This window comes from Mytilus edulis, chromosome 1 (assembly GCF_963676685.1).
Source record: "Mytilus edulis chromosome 1, xbMytEdul2.2, whole genome shotgun sequence".
NCBI classification, from domain to species: domain Eukaryota; kingdom Metazoa; phylum Mollusca; class Bivalvia; order Mytilida; family Mytilidae; genus Mytilus; species Mytilus edulis.
This window is the reverse complement of record NC_092344.1, coordinates 49,510,742-49,525,438: the sequence shown is the minus strand read 5'-3', so window position 1 is coordinate 49,525,438 and position 14,697 is coordinate 49,510,742. Positions and strand designations below refer to the sequence as shown.

Here is a 14,697-nt window from a genome sequence, read left to right as displayed (position 1 = left end):
CCTTTGTCTTTTATCTGGCTTTTCCGTACATTTTTTAATCAATATGAAAAAACTAGACTTAAAAGTTGAAATAAGTTTAGTTGGGACTGACTCTTTGAAGTCAGAACACGATTTGACCTGTTAATAAGTCAGTTGACAGAGAAAAAAAAATGTCCAATCAAAACTAAGTCTTCTTCCTTTAAGCCCCCTCCATATCTGAATCTGCTACTGTTGAGTTAATTAATTCATAATTATTTTTAAGAAACAATTCAGTCAAATGGTTTTTAAAATAATGTTTTTTAAAACCGAAAGTTCCAAATGTTAATTTAACAGAAAAAAAGTCATGAAAATACAGAAATATAATAAAATTTTAAAATAATTTGGAGAAATTTGTTAACAAAATACATTTGAATATTAAATAATAGTATACCAAATACACTTTTTTATAGTCCACGTTTTTGTGACTTTATTATTGGGTGTCTTTTATCTGAGTTTCTTATACATTCTGAAATGCATATGACAACCCCAGACTTAAAGTTGCAATACTTGATTAAAGTATAGTTTTTTACTGACTCCTTGAAGTCAGAACATAATGTGACTTGTTCAAGTCAGTTTGCACAACACGATTTACCTCAATGAAATATTAAGATACAATGTATCAAAAATATACCAAATTATCTTTTATATATATAGTTCTTATAATTGTGACTTAATTTTTTGTGATTTTTTTTCCTACTTGTATCCATACATTCTAAGTCATTAAGTTAACAATCACATTACAATCATGATAATGCACGACTTTTACAGAACTTTGCAAGCCATTTAGTTTTTGACAGACTCTTTTAAGTCAGAACATGATTTGACCTGTTTAAGTCAATTTGTCCGAACATGCCCATTTGACCTGTTTAAGTCAATTTGTCTGAACATGATTTGACCTGTTCAAGTCAGATTGCAGAACAAATTTTCCAATCAAAGCTAGGTGTACTTCCTTTAAGCCCTGCTTCTGAATCTGCCATTTGTGAATTTATTTGATAAATGTTTAGAAACAATTAAGTCAAATGGTTATTTATTTTAGGGGATCTTAAGGTAGATTCATGGTATACCGTCATCTTGGATTGAACAATCACAGTAAAAAATCGGTCTAGTTATTTGCCTAAATCTGCAAATTTGGAGACAGATTTGCAATTTGATGGTTAGACTGTTTAATAATATAAAGAAAACTTGGCAATTTATTGTATAATTCAAAATAATAAAACAAATATCATTTTAATTTGCTTTTTGAATTATTTTTTTCAAATGAGCCATTTAAGGGAAGATAACTCTTTTAGGAAAAAATTTATACTGGACAGATAGGGAATTTCTTTCTTTTTACTTGTAGCAAGAAAACAAGTTCGGTGACACCATTTTTTCTTTTTATTTTCTTAAAAACATATTACAAAACCTATCTTTTCACAATTTATTTCAAAATTCTATCTCATAGATTATTTTTTATGCACACAATTGTGTTTTTCCATTAACAATCTAACCAAATTTAGGCAATTTTCAACGACTCATAGCTTGAAAAATAGCACGGTGACCCCTACTTTTTATTATATTTTTGAAAAGAGCATATTAAAATCTTCATTCTGGCTAAGTATAAAAAAATTCTGTCTCAAAAAAGATTTACTTATGATCTACCTTAAATATATTTCTTATGTCTGACGTTCCCATACTTTCATTTAATATCATATGTCAGTGCCCCACTCTAAAAATTTCAATAAATTTAGTTTTGGGCTGACTGTCAGGGATGATTCCAGGTGTTTTCAAATGGGTCCTTTGAATATCTAATTGGGAATTTTTATCCCAATTGGGAATTTTTTATGCAAACAATCTAAAACGAAATAATATCATTTTCCTGTAAAAACGGAAAATGAATATTAAGTTAATTTCATCTGTACACTGATTGAAGAAATTATTGGATTCGGACCAGGGAAGTTGTAATGCATGAATATCATTGCATACGATGCACTATCATCTTAACTTTGGTAAACGAGGCCTATTACAAAAACATATATACCACAAGTACCAGCTTACATAAACCTATGGTAAGCCGTTTAGCTATTTATTCGAATTTCAAATTATCTCATAATATATAAGATATCTTATGTAATATATATAATATCTCATATAGTATATAAGATTTATTTAAGATATCTTAAAGTATATGAAATATCTTATAAATATGTTTTGTATAAAATATCTTATATAATTTATTGGATATCATATTAAGAAAATTATATGAAATATCTTATAATTTATATACGATATCTCTAATAATATTTCTTCTGATTATATAAGATATCATAAACAATATTTTTTATAAGATATCTTATATAGAATAGATATCTTATATAATATAGAAGATATCTAATATCGATTTTAAAATATATATCTTACATATATACTTTATTAACCGGATTTTTTTGACAAAAATGTCGGTTATTGATTTGGGGATGTACGGCGGGCAGCCGGGCGGGTGGCAATCAAATGTTGTCCGTGCATTAACTCATGATCCGTTCAACCAAAGCTTTTAAAATTTTAATATGTTGTTACTGACAACTAAATGAAGGTCAAGTTCAATAATGGTGATTTTGACTTTTACCGTTCAGGAGTTATAGTTCTTAAAAGATTGAAAAATGGTTTTTCCATTCGTGTCCATGCATTTACGCATGAACTGTTCTACCAAAGCTTCCCAAATTTTAATATGTTGTTACTGATGACATAATGGAGGTCAAGTTCAATAATGACGATTTTGACTTTTACCGTTCAGGAGTTATGGTTCTTGAAAGATTGAAAAATGGAGTTTCCAGTCGTGTCCGTGTATTTACACATGAACTGTTCTACCAAAGCTTCCCAAATTTTAATATGTTGTTACTGACAACTAAATGGAGGTCAAGTTTAATAATGACGATTTTGACTTTTACCGTTCAGGAGTAATGGTTCTTGAAAGATTGAAAAATGGTTTTTCCAGTCGTGTCCGTGCATTTACGCATGAACTGTTCTACCAAAGCTTCCCAAATTTTAATATGTTGTTACTGATGACAAAATAGAGGTCAAGTTCAATAATGACGATTTTGACTTTTACCGTTCAGGAGTTATGGTTCTTGAAAGATTGAAAAATGGTGTTTCCAGTCGTGTCCGTGCATTTTCTCATGAACCATTCAACCAAAGCTTTTGAAATTTTTATATGTTGTTACTGATGACAAAATAGAGGTCAAGTTCAATAATGACGATTTTGACTTTTACCGTTCAGGAGTTATGGTTCTTGAAAGATCGTAAAATGGTGTTTCCATTCACTTTATTGCATTTACTCATGAACCATTCAATCTAAGCTTTTCAAATGTTAATATGTTGATACTGATGACAAAATGGAGGTCAAATTTGATATTGACGATTTTCACTTTCACCATTCATCAGTAATGGTTCTTGTGATATTGCCTGGACACAAATAAATGTTAATAAATCCGGTTTGCTGTTGTTGTGACAGCCTCTTGTATAAGATATCTTACAAATATACTTTATATAAGATATCTTACAAATATACTTTATATAAGATATCTTACAAATTTACTTGATATAAGATATCTTATACATGTTATACATGTTATATAGTTTATACGATATCTTATATAGTTTATTAGATATCGTATATAATTTATAAGATATCTGATAAAGAAAATTATGAGATATCTTATAAACTATAAGATATCTCATAAATTATTTGAGATATATCGTGAACTATATAAGATATCTTATAAACTTTATAAGATATCTTATAAACTTTATAAGATATCTTATAAACTTTATAAGATATCTTTCAAACTATATCAAATATCTAATAAACTATTATATAAGATATCTAATAAAGCATGTAAAGTTTATGAGATATCTTGAAGTTAGATTAAATAGCAAAACGGCTTACCATATTAACCAGTGAAAAAAAATCATCCATTGGGTATTTTTTCAACAGATCTTTATAAATTTACCTTGATTTAAATGTATTTCAATGAATGAATGGTCTATCATCAACTTATTTTCAAAAACACTCAAACTTTTGTCTGTTGCGGAAAAAAGTGAAAAATATATAAAATAATTTCTTTTACAAAACAAGTTTTAATCAAATTACATAACCGGCTCTGCTGGGCGACCTGCTTAACATTAAAATTCATTCATCAATGTTATATCAACATTTGAATTTGCTCTTTGCCGAGGTCTGTTTTGACAAAAAGCATATTTTTTATCAACCTGCTGAGCGATCTACTTTTACGAGACAAAATACTCCGATAACATTTTAACTTCAATTGAAATCATCCCTGACTATTATAAGTCAAAACATGATTTGACCTGTTTAAAAGAAAATGCATTTAAATATTGAATATACCAAATATTTTTTTTTATAGTCCTCATTGTGACTTTAGGGGACCTTTAATATTTTCTCTGTCCTATATCTGTCTTTCCCATACATTTTTAAATCAATATGACAGTACAAGACATAAAGGTTGAAATAAGTTTAGTTTTGACTGACTCTTTCAAGTCAGAACATAGTGTGACTTGTTTGAGTCAGTTTGCACAACAGTATTTACCTCAATGAAATATTAAAATAATAAATGTTTTGCTCTTGATAAATTTAGCTAAAAGTGGATGAAAATAGATCCCTTATTTTTTCCTTGGAAGATTTGAAGTATTGTCATGGTACTAGTAAATGTATCCAATATTGTATTTTGTAAATCTTTTGATATTGACAGAAAGTTGTATGATCCATTTTTCTGCTTTGGTTTTTGTTTGTATTAATTTTGAAATGATCGAATTTGATGAGATAAATATATTATGTTAAGATTCTGGAAAGAAGAAGGTATGACAAGCCCCACTTTTTAAACTCTTTGATTCGAAACTAGTAATCACTATATTTTATGGAGATTGATAACAAAGTGGTAGTAATGACTGCTTCAAGTCAGAACAAAAATGACCTCTCTAAGTCAAAATGTATTAAAAAGGGACATAAATCTTATTAGAATATGAAGATATTAAGTCACAATATTTTATGCAAAAGCTGACCTGTGGAAGTCATTTTATGATAAATTAAAGTCTGACATAAACTGACCTGTACAAGTCATATTCTGTTGAGTGCAAGAAGGGAGACAACACTTGCATCAAATTATATCTGACCTATGGAAGTCATTTTATTCTGACTTGTTTATGTCAGAGCTCTGACTGATTAAAGTGAGGCAGCACACGACAACTTAAATACACAATAATTATTCTATGAATGATTAATCAGTATATATATGAAAAATAAATTGCCATTCATATGACATCTTTTAGCATTTTTCTTGTTGTCTTGCCTTTGTTGAAAGTCACAAAATGTGCCACAAAGGAATTATAATCAGGCAACACCATAATCTATATGTATATGGCTTTAGATTTAGAGATAAGACGACGTAAATGCTTCATATCTTGGATACAGTTGTGTTATGCTAATAGTTTCTGTATATCGTTGTTTCATGGTTCAATGTCTTCTTGTAAAAAGTATTTTGTTATTTGTCATGTGAGTTCTCACTAATCATGATTGATAGTGGATCCTTGCAAGGTCTACATAAAAAAAATAAGAAGATGTGGTATGATTGCCAATGAGACAACTCTCCAGAACATACCAAATGACACAGAAATTAACAACTATAGGTCACCATATGGCCTTCAAGATCAGCAAAACCCCTATCTCATAGTCAGTTATAAAAGGCCCTGAATGACAGATGAAAATAACATTTTAAACGGGAAAACTAACAGCCTAATTTTTGTATAAAATAATGAAGGAAAAACAAATATGTTATACATGTAAAGCAACAAACAGCAACTGAATAACAGGCTCCTGACTTTTGACAGGCACATACAGAAAGTGATGAGTTAAACTCGTTTAAAGGTTCCAACCCTCCCCTAACCTAAGACAGTGGTATATCAGTACAACAAAACCTGTATTGGTTCAATGTTTATATCATATATTTCTAGGTAAAGCAGTTTTTGCAGAGGACCTTAATGAATTGTAATAAGATACAAAACAAGGTGAGAAATACTGATATAGAGTTACCTCTGGTTTTAAAGATCCATTTTAGTAAAATATGTCTGTTAAAAGTAAAAAGATTCACCAGTTCTCATTTTTAACTTATTTTCTTAAATTTGAACAGGATTTTTTTTATCTGGTATTTTTTAGTTCACCATACCTTAACAGACATTGACGAGGACACTGAAGTGAAATATACAGTTATGGTAAATTGTGCATATTTTAAACTTGTTCCCTTGTTATTTTACATGTATGTAATTATATTCTTTTATATATATTTAATAGGAACTCATCAGGGATCTTTTGACAAATAGTGTATGGAGGCATGATGCTGACAAAAACATTTCTCCTGCTTTAGATCTAGGACAGCAAGGATTGTGTTGTCTGTTGTTGCATTGCATGGTTCTGTTCAGAGGGATACCTGAGAAGCAAACTTGGTTATCTCCCCTGGTAAACATTGCCAACAACCCAGAACTCATGATGGTAAGTTTCTTTGAAATTCATATTGAATTTTAGTGAACAATTGATATTATTTAGTAAATTATTTTACAATAAAGCTTAGTAATAAATGATTGTGTCATATTTTTTTCTTCAGTTTTGACTGTTTATCAATATTTTGGTTAAAAGTCACAAGGCTCTTGCAAAAAAGTTATCTATGTACTAGGTTTTTCCAGTAAGCTGCTGTTTTATATGTGAAAGGACAGTACAATACTAGTTTTCTTCTAAAAATTGTACTGTCCTCTCACATATGTAAGTTGTTAACACCAATATTACTCTTGTAAAACACATGAAAACTTGAGTTAAGTATGTTATATTCTAAAAGTATGTAACTATGGTGTTTTTTGCTCTAATAATGTTTCTCCTTCACATATTATTAATGTTTAACGTACACCCACTTCATAATTCCTCTTTTTACTGTATTATTTTAGGAATCTTATTTTCCCACAATGCCTCAGGACGATTTGGATCTGATCAAAGAAGCATTGTTGGCATCCAGACCAGATGATGGCAGTGAAAATCCAGTGTTTCACAGTAAGTACAATTGTGTACGGTCACAAACAATTCAGGCCCTAGGCAAGGGTGAATCTGACTTTGGTTATTTAGAGTCATGATGCCCCAACTTTAATTGTCAAATTTGATTCTGAAACACGACTGATAATCAGGGGCCTTATATAGCTTGCTGTTTGCTATGTGTTGAAGTCCATTCTTTGACCTATAATTATTGTTTACTTTTACAAATTGTGATGCATTGGTGTACGTTTATTGAAATCTAAGATAAAGAACGATATTCATTTATAAATTATGAGAATGTTTTATTTTATAGAAATTTAAATTTCTACACAACAGCAGAATGCTACATAGGCTACATTGAGGGGTAAATTTCCAAAAAAAATAGGTTAGACTATTGGTCAATTGAAATTATGATTTAAGATTCCAAGACTATTTCAATGCTTGTTGGATAAGATACATTTAATCACCAGTGTGTGTGTATGTTAATACAAGCTTAAGAGAGAACATAATTACAAAAGATGGTATTTTTAATCAACATTTTTAGAAATCTTTCATTCAGAAGGAAAATTTATCAATTCACTAGCAATTATATATTGCTTGACAAAATTATATGTTTTTTTCAGGGTGTCCAAATGGTCATCTGTATGTTATTGGTGATGTAAGCATATACTTAAAAATTATGTTTCATATTTAAAGAATCTTGTAAAAATTTAATTTCATATTTAAAGATTAGAAGATGTATGATCTCATACTGTATAGTCAACTATAAAAGGCTCTGATATGATATGAGGAAAAACAATACAAAAGAGAGAACAAACATTAATTTTCAAATGTGTCTTCTACAATTTGCTCTTTCACTAGTTTTTCTATTTATCACTGCAGAATTTTGAAGTTTGAAGTCTACTAATAGTAAAATTGGTCATTAACCTGGTTCACAGTGAATTTTCAAAATCTAACATAACGTTCATCTTGTCAGTTTATTGCTAGATATAATTCACAGTATGTTTTAAGTCTATTGAGAAGTCAATTATTTGTCTATTTTATTTTTTTTCTGTTTGGTCCCTTTTAACTAATGACTAAATATCGATTTTGAATTGAAAATTGAAATGGGGAATGTGTCAAGGAGACGACAAACCTAACAAAGACCTAACAAAGAGCAGAAAACACCTAATAAAGAGCAGAAAACATCTAATAAAGAGCAGAAAACACCTAACAAAGAGCAGAAAACACCTAACAAAAAGCAGAAAACACCTAACAAAGAGCAGAAAACACATAATAAAGAGCAGAAAACACCTAACAAAGAGCAGAAAACACCTAACAAAGAGCAGAAAACACCTATCAAAGAGCAGAAAACACCTAATAAAGAGCAGAAAACAACCCATGGCACCAATCTCAATTTGTGTGTTATTGATTGTTGTTCATCATGTTGTCAATAATTTATTGTGCCACAATAGTAATGAGAAGTTTTGGTTTTAGTGTGGAAGGCCTACAGTTGTAGCCAGATGTAAAGCACAGAACTGTGGACTTGAAATTGGAGGGCAATCACATGTGCTCAAAGCTGGAAATATCAAGGATCATGGGTAATTGAATTAAATTGAGATCCTTCCTTTTTAATCTTCCCTTCTTTATAATAGAAACTTGTCAGTATTGAATATTTATTTTTAAAAAAGTTTATGAGATACTCAGATTATAAGCAATAGTAAAACTGTAAACATATATAAAAGTTCTTGTAAACACCTTGAGAGTTAAAATAACTTGCAGGTTAAACACATTACACATTACGCACAGAGAATTTTGCTATATCCGCTAGCTCTCCATTGTTGATACCATTGTACCTCTTACAGGGAAGACAACTAAAAAGGGATCTCTAATTTCAGGGTCTATTAAGGGAATTGACAAACAGACCTATTAACAACATTTATATTCCAAGAACAGTGAATTTGACTACAAATACCTTTTAGTTAAAAAATATGATTTAAAAAAAAATCATTATTTAATAATATGTCAACCAATTGGTTAGATGCTATTCAAATATCTGTTACACAAATTGCAACGATGACATCTCTCCTTGTCCGCACTTATGATATTTTTGCAGAGTTGACACTACAGATACTGGACACATTTTAGGACGAGCCAAATATAGAAACTTAGCGCCATTTCCAGAAAGAAGTCTGAAGCCAGTGAATTGTGCAATTATGAAGTTACTACTGCATATGGCAATGTATATTGGTGCAAATAACAATGCACAGGTAATGAAAAATAAACAAATGATGTTAGAAATTAATTACCTTTTGAATTTTTATAGGTTATTAAATGGGTCTTTTTCAAAAGCTTGTTTATAAAACAAATCTCATCATAAGTGGACATTATGATTATTATGAAAAAGGGACGTTTCAACACAAATAGTTCATAATTAAGGGATCATTATATCATTTATAATGTAATGTACCAAAAAAAATTATTTTGTATTAACCCTTAGACTGCTACGCGCGACTATTGTCGTTCCATTAAGACAGTCCGCTACTGCTACTCGCGACTATAGTCGTTTTCCGTAACTCCTTTGTTTACACAGTTACCATGGAATGGGCGGAGTCAATATTCATGAGATTGCGGCAGTTTCGACTTGTATGGATTCTGATTGGGTAAAAATCTGCGTTCTTTCGAGTGTCTCTTGACTTTTAATCAGGTATAAGCGATAAAACCGAAAGTGAAAATTTTTGATGAAAAAAGTGACAAAATGGCAGACATTATTTGGAGAAATGGCCAACACGTTCGGAAGTATTTCAATGATAACTATTTAACAACGGCGGCCGATTAAAAGGATTTGGACGAGAACCGAAGATATAATAGACAGAAATAGAAACATTCTATCAAAACTGCAAACAGGAGACTTTTAAAGCGAGAATTACGGGGATTCCCAGACCTTGTTCAAAATGGATGACATGAAACAGGATTCGCGATGTTTATCATTTCGCCTTTCAAATGTGAATCAATATTGACTGACATCGATAGACCCGAACTTTAAGTTTGTCAAGATTATATATTGATGAAAGGTTTAACAATGAACTTGTCGTATAAATATATTTGTACATGGAAGTAAAAGTCGGCACAGTGAAACTTGGAGGAAAATACCGGAAAATATTTGCATAAAAAGGCCGTTGGTCTGAGAAGAAACTTTTATTTTTTAATAATCACAATGGAACTTAGTTCTTAAAAGAGATTTTTAACTATATTGGTTCAATTCTGAAGTCATGGATACTTTTACATTGATGGATTCGTTAATAAAACATGAAAAAATAAGTTTACCTTTGTTTACCTCTATTTGCACCTGTACAGGTAAAAAATCGGTGCATTACGTTTGCGCGCATTACCATTACATTTGCGCGCAAAAATCATTACGTTTGCGCGCAGCTTTTGCTTACATTTGCGCGCATTTTTTTGACAGGTAAACTCAGGTAAATACAGGTCATAATACTTTATTATTTATTAATTTGTTCAGTTATTTACAAATATCAGTACCCCTAAAGTTAGTCTAAGTCTCTTCTTAGGCAGGGAAAAAGGAGATAAAGCCGCATATTTTTTTTTTCGATTTTCATATACAATTCAACAAGTCAAAGGTGTAGACAAAAGTTTAAGAAATCTGTGACATAGCCATTTGTCATAACTTGAACTTAAGATATATATAACAGGGTTTTAAATTGATTTTAGAATTCAATATGAACAATATATAGTTTGAATTAACTATTTTCAAAATTAATAATTGATAGTCATATTTATTATTAAAATACCAATAAAGTATAGTCATTTATAATTTAATCAGTGTGTTAATGTTCCAGACCATATGAGTATTTGGACCGTACGCGTACGGTCCGGACCGTATACGTATACTCGTATGGTCCGACTATACGCGTACGGTCGGACCGTATGAGTATACGCGTACGGTCCAGCTGATCATACGTTTTGGGATCATGTGGGTTAAATTTAAACAAACATTTATCAAAATCTTTATTTTTAGTTATACAAATTGTTATTATTACAAAATAGATGGCTGATGATAAAGTGAATAAGCGAACAATTGAAATTAAATATTTGCTTAATTGTATATCCGTGAATTCTATTTTGTTACTCTGGCCGAAGGTGACACTTGCTTCTAATAAGAACGTCGTATTTTTTACATTTACATGTTTTGTTAATGCATGTTCCTTTGCGTATGCATTTCTTTTGTAAAGTTCATAAATATTCTGAAACAATTGTCCTCCCACATTATGTTTACTTCCGATAACTTCAATTTCAATGAGCATACTGAGCTGCAATTAATGAATTACCGGCCTGCAAAATACAGGAGATTAACAGATTAAATAAGCGTGATCTTTTTAAATAGTTAAAATATTAAGTTTTTATGTCAAATGCTGTTGAACTTTTTATATTAATTGGAGATATAAGTCATGTTGATCTGTTATATACATTTGTATCTAATAAGCTTGACCAACTTCTTAATATCAGTCAGACCGTACGCGTACGGTCCGACCGTATGCATATTTATGAATGCGCGCAAATGTAATCAAAAGCTGCGCGCAAACGTAGTGCGCCCTAAAAAATGACCCGAGATTCACACAAAAATAAAATAAATAAAAAATACAGAATCTAACAATACTTTTTTAAATAACTTTTATTGATGAATATTCAATATTTACAAAGATACAGCAATTGTAAGTGAACATGTTTATTTCATCAGTGATTATAATTTTACTCAGCATTACACAAAAGTACAATAGAAATCAATGCAGCAGCCTAAGGGTTAATTGTACTATCACCACTATTTATATGTAAAATTTGAAATAGTTTGGCCAGATTAATCTTTATTTAATTTTGTCCCTATGTAATCTTACTCCTTTGAAGACATAAGTTCTCCGTCAGTAAATATTGAACACCACAAATTATTTTTCAGGCCATATGTAGATCCATTAAGCCAGATATAGAGGAGAATGATATACCTTCATATCTATTGAGTCATATACAGAAAGATCTGAGGTCGATATCTACAGTTCTTGGGAAGAGTGTCGAGAATGTACTCATTCTAATACACTATCTTTTAGCAGAAATTATGAACAGTCGTACACAAGCTAGAATTGGTAAATGTTTTTTTTCATTTAGTATCAAACAAGTGGCATCATGCCAATTAAAAGGCTACTGACATTGATATTGATACTCTAAGGAACAAGAACCTTGGTATTTAACAGTGGTACAAAATAACAAGATATGAAGATTTCAAAAACAGTAAAAAAAAAAAAACAGTTAGAAAAAAATGAATCAAATAAAACTATAAGTTATGCTCTAAACCAAATGTTAAAATTCTAAAGGAAGGAACAATTGAAAAGTCTGTAAGTCCAAATGGCAGAATGACAGATCTGAAGTTGTTTTTAATTTTGTGGTTTTCACATACTTTAAGCAAGAACCAAGAGAATACTGTCTATTTTAGGTGAGAGAGCAGAAGACGATATTTGTTTACTAAAGGATAAAAGATCAAGGGAGACATGGGAAGACAACTTTAATAAAAGATACATTGTGCCGGTCCTTGAGGTAATAGATTATAATTTTCAAGTTTAATCAATTTTGAATGCATTCAAATTATTAGGTCCGTGACCACAATTGTCGTTCCTTGATTTTCGTTGTTCAAAAATATAGTCCCTAGTGTTGACAGTGGGTTACTTGTCATTAATTTTTATACCCCTTCCAAATTTATTTCTCCAAGTTTAATGCCTCAAATTGCAATAAGAGGGGTGAAATTACACTGTAAATGGGTCCCAAATTTTTAAAGGAAAGTAGTGATTCTAACCTTTCAATACGTGCTACTGGGGCTACTGTTCTAGCTAAAAACTCCTATTGCAATGCACAGATCATGGCCGTAACTGGACATAAGTCAGTAGCATCCCTTTCTTTGTATCAGCGGGTTGATAATGATGATAAGATACGTATGGGACGGATATTAACAGAAAGCATCACTGAACCTTCTAAAGCATTAGCTTTAACTGCTGGTGAAACATCATCAAATATTCGTGCTTTACCAAGCTCAAGTTGTACAATGCCTCCTAAAAATTTAGCAAAATCGTACTACACTTTGTCCACAAGTTTTCAACAATTGTTCCGTAACTATTGTTTATAAAAAAGAATTACTTCATTTTTAGAAGAAGAACAGTTCTGATAGTTTTTGAACATATTTTTATTTACCGTTTGGTTTAATGTGATCGGGAGCATTTCACTTTGTTTCATTCCATCTTATATTTTTTCTTATTTATATTTTTAACGGTTTTCTGGACGAAAAACTTTTTTTTTTAAATCTGTTATTACTGTTAAATAATACAATACAGAGATGTATAATAAATATATGTTATTTGAATTTCTCTATATTGATAAAGCCATTGATTGCTTCATGCATGTATAGATGTCAACTAGTGGAAATTTCACATAAATACACAAAGGTTATCACAAGACAGCATGTACCTTACTTTGTTCTTTTTATAGCACACATGATTTCAAGTCTATAGTTATAGGTTAAAGGGCAACATATTACAATAAGATTTCTGATTGGCTACAGGCACATGTTTTGTAAGAAGGTTTCTTCTATTAGGACAATTTGATTGGGTAGTGTACGGAGAACATGGTTATTTAGCAGATGGCAAGGCAGCCAGTAGAATTCAAGTTTACAACTGCATAACCGCACAAGATGAATTGGTTTAATTTCAACAATGTCATTTTAATATTTCTAGTACAGCCACTTCATAATCTTTTCATCATTTCTGTTTTTTCAGAAGAGTGAAGAAATAATGAACACTGTTAATAACAGAATAGTCAATGATAAAAGACTAGGTAAGATTATTCCTGCAGATTCAATGTTGATTCTTTTTATGCCCCATTTATGGGCAATATGTTTTCTGGTCTGTTCGTCTGTTTGTTTGACCGTCCGTTCATTCATCCGTCTGTCCCGCTTCAGGTTAAAGATTTTTGTCTAGGTAGTTTTTTGATGAAGTTGAAGTCCAATCAACTTGAAACTTAGTAGATATGATCTTTCTAATTTTAATTCCAAGTTAGAGATTTTACCCCATTTTCAAGGTCAACTGAACATAGAAAATGATAGTGGGGATGGGGCATCTGTGTACTTGGGACACAATCTTGTTAATTGTTGGTTTTTATACGCCCGTCAAAATTTTGACGGGACATATTATGGTATACAAATGTCCGATGTCCGTCCGTCCGTCTGTCTGTCCCGCGTAAACATGTCGCACCGTAACTAGAGAACCACTTATCCAGATTTCATGAAACTTAATATAGTTGTTTCTTATGATGGTCAAATGATCTGTATACTTTTTGGCGAAAATAAGATCAAAACTTTTTGATGGCTTAAAACTTTAAACACTTCTTAGTTATATTAATCTTAATATCTGTATACTTTTTGGTGATGATTCAAAATTTCATTTTTGAGTTATTGAGTATTTTGTAAAAAAAAAAGGGGGAGTTTTTTTTTTTACATTTCGCGCCATATCTCAAAAACCATTAATGATTATTGCTTAAAACTTTACACATGTCTTTGTTATATTAATCTTAATATCTGTATA

General features: G+C 30.6%; 1 protein-coding gene across 1 annotated transcript in view; it reads left to right on the top strand.

The window, feature by feature from the left end:
• LOC139513313 (E3 ubiquitin-protein ligase rnf213-alpha-like) overlaps positions 1–14,697 on the top strand; it is a 110,077-nt gene that overhangs the window by 82,097 nt on the left and 13,283 nt on the right. Inside the window, exons 67-75 of the mRNA XM_071301707.1 lie at positions 6,022–6,075; positions 6,359–6,556; positions 7,003–7,105; positions 7,708–7,742; positions 8,561–8,664; positions 9,180–9,333; positions 12,033–12,216; positions 12,564–12,664; positions 13,894–13,951. Of these exons, the coding sequence (XP_071157808.1) occupies positions 6,022–6,075; positions 6,359–6,556; positions 7,003–7,105; positions 7,708–7,742; positions 8,561–8,664; positions 9,180–9,333; positions 12,033–12,216; positions 12,564–12,664; positions 13,894–13,951 (991 nt within the window). The remainder of the gene's footprint in view (positions 1–6,021; positions 6,076–6,358; positions 6,557–7,002; positions 7,106–7,707; positions 7,743–8,560; positions 8,665–9,179; positions 9,334–12,032; positions 12,217–12,563; positions 12,665–13,893; positions 13,952–14,697) is intronic.